The sequence below is a fragment of the Myotis davidii genome, unplaced genomic scaffold, assembly GCF_000327345.1.
Source record: "Myotis davidii unplaced genomic scaffold, ASM32734v1 scaffold61, whole genome shotgun sequence".
In the NCBI taxonomy this organism is placed as follows: domain Eukaryota; kingdom Metazoa; phylum Chordata; class Mammalia; order Chiroptera; family Vespertilionidae; genus Myotis; species Myotis davidii.
Genome location: NW_006291729.1, coordinates 821,181 through 827,954, shown reverse-complemented (window position 1 = coordinate 827,954; position 6,774 = coordinate 821,181). Strand labels below are relative to the sequence as shown.

General features: G+C 56.8%; 1 protein-coding gene across 1 annotated transcript in view; it reads right to left on the bottom strand.

Annotated features, from left to right (window-relative positions):
* The window catches only part of ASAP2 (ArfGAP with SH3 domain, ankyrin repeat and PH domain 2), an 87,830-nt gene that overhangs the window by 47,545 nt on the left and 33,511 nt on the right, over window positions 1-6,774 (bottom strand). Inside the window, exons 10-13 of the mRNA XM_015564939.1 lie at window positions 3,233-3,308; window positions 2,872-2,958; window positions 2,311-2,319; window positions 4-67 (exon numbers count right to left, since the gene is read on the bottom strand). Of these exons, the coding sequence (XP_015420425.1) occupies window positions 4-67; window positions 2,311-2,319; window positions 2,872-2,958; window positions 3,233-3,308 (236 nt within the window). The remainder of the gene's footprint in view (window positions 1-3; window positions 68-2,310; window positions 2,320-2,871; window positions 2,959-3,232; window positions 3,309-6,774) is intronic.

The following is a 6,774-nucleotide window of genomic DNA, read 5'->3' as shown; positions in this document are numbered from 1 at the left end:
TGCCGTGCTCCTTGTTGCCCTGCGGCTGGTGGAGGCTGTAGGCTGTGCTCTGGCGCAGCTGCGAGTCCTGAAGTGGCCGGAAGTCCGTTTAATCCTCAGTGAAGGGCAGCTTCTGCCCTCAAAGCTTTTCTTCTTAATTAGAGACATTTCCCTTCTCACCACACACACACACGCACGCACAGACACACGCGCGCATGCGCACACACACACCCGCACACGCACACACATGCAAACACAGACATACAGACACACAAATACACACAGACACACACAGACAGACACACACACAAACAAGAACAATTCCTACCCAGGAGCCCATGAATGCCACCCACACGGCTGGAGAGGGGGCGGCAAAGACCAGCCGCCCCGACCGGCCACAGTGAGCCACCGGGAAGCTACCGGTTTGACTCAGCGACCACCTTCAGCCCCTGATCACGGCCAGAAGGCCCTGAGAGGTGGACGCAGCCCCTTCAGGCAAAACCAACACCGAACACACCCAACAGCCATGTTCCGCCCCTTCCTGCCGGCAGACCCCTAGGCCCCTGCTCAGTTTCCTCCTTGGAAACAGGCAAGCACCACCTGGGTGGAAGGTCACTACAGGAAGGTCACAGCAAGGTCACGCATGGGGACGCCTGGTACAGGCCAGGCTCTGAGCGACCTTCACTCCTTGACCCCCCCCCACCCCCCTGGGGTCGGGGCCCTGAACCGCCCTGCCCTGCCCAGGTGGGCCGGCCGCCTGGACAGCTGGGAACTGGCTCCTGAAGGGCAAGGGCTGTGCCCAGCAGACCAGGCAGAGCCCCGGCCGGGGGCGGAAGGGCTGTGGGGCAGGGGCCGGGCTTCTGGCAGGGGTGAGGGCAAAGGGGGAGCGAAACGTGGACCTGAGTTCACAGGTCAACCAGGAGGGCGGGGGGCTGCCTCCACCGGCTGCTGGGAACCCCCACCAGCTCACTGCACCATGACACAGGTGGTCTGCTCGAAGCGCAGGGCCTGTCGGGGCCGGGCACCCGCCTCCCACGCTGATGCTCCTTCCCGGACACCACGTGTCCTCCCGGGGCTGGTCTCCTCTCCCCACCAAGCCCACGCCTGTCCCTGGTGCCACGGCCCAGACGAAGGAAGAACTAACACACACGACAATCAGCGCGATCTGAACTGAGGAGGCACCGGCTCAACCAGTGAAGGGCCAACGGGGAAATGCACAGGGAATGGAGGAAGCGAGCTTTTAAAATTTCTGTTTGTTTATATATTTCTTATTGATCTCAGAGAGGAAGGGAGAGAGAGAGAGAAACATCAATGATAAGAATCATTGATCGGCTGCCTCCTGCACGCCCCCTACTGGGCATCGAGCCCACAACCTGGGCCTGGGCCCTGACCAGGAATCAAACTGTGACCTCCTGGTTCATAGGTTGATGCTCAACCCCTGAGCCATGCTGGCCTGGTGGAAGTGAGCTTTAAAACATGAATGAGCCCTCACCGGCTTGGCTCAGTGGATAGAGCGTCAGCCTGTGGACTGAAAGGTCCCAGGTTCGATTCCGGTCAAGGGCATGTACCTTGGTTGCGGGCACATACCCAGTGGGGAGTGTGCAGGAGGCAGCTGATCGATGTTTCTCTCTCATCGATGTTTCTAACTCTCTATCCCTCTCTCCTCCTCTCTGTAAAAAATCAATAAAATATATTAAAAAAAAAAACATGAATGAATGAATAGAAAGAAAAGAAAAGAAAGAAAGAAAGAGAAAAAGAAAGAAAGAAATATTGATTTCAGAGAGGAAGGGAGAGGGAGATAGAAACGTCAATGGTGAGAATCATCTACCGCTGCCTCCTGAGGGTGTGGGCATGGGTGGAGGAGCTGTTTCATTTCCACAAGGAACGACAGCGAAGGGGCACACTGTACACTTGGGAGATTTCCACTTCACTGACGTGTGCATTTAAGTTCTTCAGCCTTTCGTAACCCCGCTGCTATTGGGAGAGAAGGGATTAAACCCGTGGTTCTCAACCTTCTGGCCCTTTAATACAGTTCTTCATGTTGTGACCCAACCATAACATTATTTTCGTTGCTACTTCATAACTGTAATGTTGCTACTGTTATGAATCGTAATGTAAATATCTGATATGCAGGATGGTCTCAGGCGACCTCTGTGAAAGGGCCGTTCGACCGCCAAAGGGGTCGCGACCCACAGGTTGAGAACCGCTGGATTAAATGAAAGATGCCCGACTCGTTAATCTATATATGGAAGAAACCAGTTTTGTTTGTTTTTAAGTTCACGAAGAAAGCATGCAAAATTCTCCAATTTATTAAAATACTGAACTACTTACTCTCCTAGACTTCGGTCACAAAAGGTAAATGCATTTGGGAGAAAAACAACAATATTCAGTTATAGCACAGGAACTTCCAACCACCAGCAGTGAACTCAATGTCTACGGAGGCAGTGGTCGCCAAGCTGTGGTCCGCGGACCGCTGGGGGTCCGTGAGGTCCGACAGGTTGGCGACCGCTGCACTAGGAAGTTTAACAAGTTATTAGTCTAAAGTCTACGGGTGACACACTCAGACACATTCCTTCATCACAAGGGGGTAGTTACGTTAAATCTCACACTACAGAGTGAGCAGGGGGACCCGAGTGCAGGAAAGTCAGGACACACTGAGGAGCGTGTGTCTGGGGAGACGCTAAGAGCTACTCGTCTCACACCGGCCGAGCAGGAGCTCTGCACGCTGCCACCGGGCCCGGCCCCCGGGAGGCACACACACGCCAATGGGGCGGATCCTACACTGGGAGAACCCACTGAGCGTTTGGCTGCTGCTCGGACAGCCCAGCAGGGTCTGTGAGCACCTGGAAGGCACCGTATCAAACAGCCGTCCTTCAAAATTAAAGCCCTCACCTCCTTCTGCTCCACCTGCAGCGCCGATTTCAGAATATCCCGGAGCTGCACCAGCTGCCTTCGTTCCTCATCCTGGGCCTGTTTGATCTTTAGAAACAAAACAGGGGGGCGGGGGGAGAGAGGCATGACAGAGGTGCAGCGAGAGGCTGGCGTGCACAGGGCACCCCCACCTCACCGGGCCACCTGCCCCCTCACTCCCCCAGCGGCCGAGCGTGGGGCTCCGTGCTCCGAGGGGCACTGCCGGCTGTGAGTTCCTGCCCAGCCCAGCAGCAAACTCAAGGTCAGACAGAAGCAACATTGGCAAGAGAGCGTTTGCTGCATAAAAACTGTGTCGACGCTGATGTGCAGGGGAGGCACGTACCGTGTGGAGATCTGTTGAAAGCGTTTCGATGGAGGGCTTGAGGTTTTCCACGGCCTTCAGTCCGTCCTGGAAAAAACTGGGGGAGGGAAAGAAGAAACAGAGCTCGTGTCCCATGCAAAACAATTCTGTCCGCCAGAGAGAACACGTCTTTAAGGAAAGGGGTTAAAATCATTATGTCATTCCTGGGGGAAACCTGGACGTGTTTCCGGAATAAAAAGACGCTCAAAATGATGAGGAGGGGACGGAAGGGAGCTGCAATCAGGCAACATATTTGTGACTTTTCTTGACCCACGAACACGAGCCCCACGTGTCCAGTTTATAATGGAAAACGGGACTCGCTGATAAAGGCGGTGAAGGCTTCGGTTTGGGGGCAGAAGAGTCCGGAGACCAGCGGGAGAGAGACAGGCTTCTGCCGATGCCCTGCCGCTCGCTCCCCCCCAGTGTGTGTGTGTAACCCTCGAGAGGAATGAAGAAAACGGGGCGGCCCTCGGACTCCAGGCCCAGGGGCTGGGTGCTGGCCCGCGCCCCCGCCACCGGTGCAAGCATCTCCGGGCACGGGGCCTCTCCATCTCTGTGCCCGGGTTCACCAGCCGCAGGCACAGCGGTCTCTGCAGGGATTGGCCAGAGAACATGTCACTCAACACTCTTCCCACCTTCTGGAATGGGGGGGACCCCTCTTGTCTGTGTCATTGCTGCTGTTTTAAGGATGCCCCATTTCTAGACCCCACTGGACGGAGAGGGAGGCCAGTTCTCCCCTTAAATGAAATAAAAGACAAAGAACACGATGACTCTTCTCAAATGTCTCAGCAAAAAGCAAAACATGCCCAGCCAAGGAGTCCCACGGGGAGCCCCCGCGGCTCCCGGAACCCGGTTACAGGTGCCGCCTCACACCTGCAGGGCCCGCAGCCCGAGAAAGGCAGTCCTACCGCCGCCCCGGCACGGCGCTCGCCACGCACAGCCTGCTCCCGGGACAAGTGCAGGCCGGAGGGAACGTTAAGTGGGGGGACTCGCAGGAACCCCGGATGGATAAGCTCGGCGTGGCCACAGCCTCCTCTGTCCATCGGCCGAGTCATCGGGCTCCACATGTTGTCTCCCAAATTGTGCATTAAAACAGTCAAAGGCCTTGGGATAATTTGAAGAGCACAGAGCGTTACACACGCATGTGCACACGCACACACACGCACATGCACATGCACACACACGCACACACAGTAATCCCGAAAGGAAGCGATGGACGATGCACCATTTTTAAAGGCTGCTGAGCTCATGACCATAAAAGGCCAACTAGTTCACTTTCCACAAGTGGCCAGTTGCTACCCAACTCATCAGTTTGGGCAAAATAAAGGAGAAAAAAAAAAAAAAGGAAATCCAAAAATAGCTGTTTCTTAAAAATAAAGTATCAGCACGGAAGCGACCCACTTCCTAAACCGCCTCATGTGAGGTCACGAGGATACGGACCGAGGGCGTGTGCCCTGACCGGGAATCGAACTGGTGACCTTTCGGTGCACGGGACGATGCTCCAACCACCTGAGCCACCCTGGCCGGGCTGACTGTCTGCTCCTGAGGAAATGGGCCGGGGCGTTGACTTTCTCAGTCTGTAGCACGTGACACGTTTACCTGGCGGATGGTTGCCACGGTGACCCCTGTGGACCGGAGCTGAGCTCTGCTTGGAATTTCCGGTGCTTGTCTCAGGGGGCCGAGGCCACTCCGCGAGGGGGAGGGGCGAGCACCGAGCTTGGGGAGACGCCTCCGAGGTGGCGCTGACCCGCCCACGGGCGTGCTGTTTCCCAGACGCAGAGCCCCGACGCGGTGATGGACACGCAGATGGCAGGCTCGATCCCCGGTTGGGGGTGTGGGAGGCAGCTGATCAATGTTTCTCACATCAGTATTTCTCTTTCTCTCTCCCCCTTTCCCTTGTTCTCTCTCCAAAATCAATAAAAACATTTTTTTAAAGAGTGTACAGGTCAGGGGGAGGCCTCGCACAACAGGAAAGATGTTGCCATGGAGATACAGGAAGAGAAGTCATCGCGTCAGGGCCCGAGCAGGAGGACTTCCAAGTAGCAGTGACATCTGAGCAAGGCCGTGGGGAGGGACGGAGGCTGGGGAAGGCACGGAGGAGACAGACGGAATTCTGGGGAAAGGGGATGGGACAGTGTGGGCAGAGGTGCATCGTGGGGGCAGCCGCCGGGACAAGGCAAGCATCCAGGCGTGGCCATGCGCCTCGGGCGTCTCCAGTGGGTCCACACCTCCCCCGTCAGCGCCAGCAGCGCCCGATCGGCACTTGCTGAATGGGTTTTCCGCTTCAGACTTTCCAAGAGCTCCCCCCACGCACCTGGGATGAAACGCAAGCCCTTCTGCAGGACTGGGAAGGACGTCCGGGTCCCTAAGGCTCTGTGCCCGGTTCCCCTCAGGCTGCTCACTCAGGGGTGAGCCATGCGGGCCATTCTGCGTCAAGACCTCCACTTGGCCCGGCATGTTCTTCCCCTGCTCCTCATCCGTGGAGCTCAGAACACACGCCTCCCCAGAGAGGCCTGCAGCTCACTTAGCAAGTACGTGAATGCCTACTATGTGCCTGGCCTACTATGTGCCGGCGCTGCGTTCCGGCTGCTGGCAAACACAGCAAGGAACAAGAGAGAAGAAACACCCCTGCCCCTGCCCTCCATGTCCATCTCAAGGAGATCCTTCTGTTACTTTCTTAGATTCCTACACGTTAGAACACGTGCTACATGTCATGTGTCAATGACACATCTGTTTGCGGGAGCCCGACACCCCTGCTGGACTCGAGCGGGAACCAGGCCTGGGGTGGGCGTCACTTTATCGCCGGCATCGAGGACCGTGCTGGACGCACACTCCACGCAAGTGTGTGCATTAGCGGCGGGGGGTCAGGGCAAAGCAGCAGGACCAGGAGCCGGGAAGACAGCCAGCTGGCGGCGCGGGCGGACTGTGCCGGCCTGACGCGTGCGGCCGAGGTGAGTGCGGGGCCGCCCTGAACGCGGGCGTTTCCCCGCCTCCCCTGCAGGCGGCCTGCTGTGCTGTCTTTGCGCTGCAGGATACCTCACACCTGGGAGCATGTCTTAACCTGACACGCTGAATCAGCACCCCCGAACCCCCGCCTTCCTCCTCTAACCAGCACCACCGGAGGTCACGGGCGGGGTCGGACTCCATGGCCCTCTACAGAAAGGGCGAAACAAGCCTATTGATAAAATCGATTCTTATGTTTGTGTTCTCATTGAGATCCCACTCTCAGACCGTCAAACGCACCCTTGTCAGTGGACAAGCCAGTGGTGGTTAGTATTTCCACAAAGCTGTGCAATCGTCAGCACTGATTCCAGACACTTGGATCCCCCCAAAAACCCTGTTCTGTGAGCAGTCATCCCCGCGTTCCCCTCCCCCAAACTCCCCTCCCCCCACAGGGCGTCTGGTCTGGCTTCTCTCCCTTAACATGTTTTCGGGTTCATGCATGTGGCAGCATGTGCCCATCCCTCCACTACAGACGATCAAAAGAGTGCTGATTTCCTTCAGCACAAGACTAGAGGTCAGCG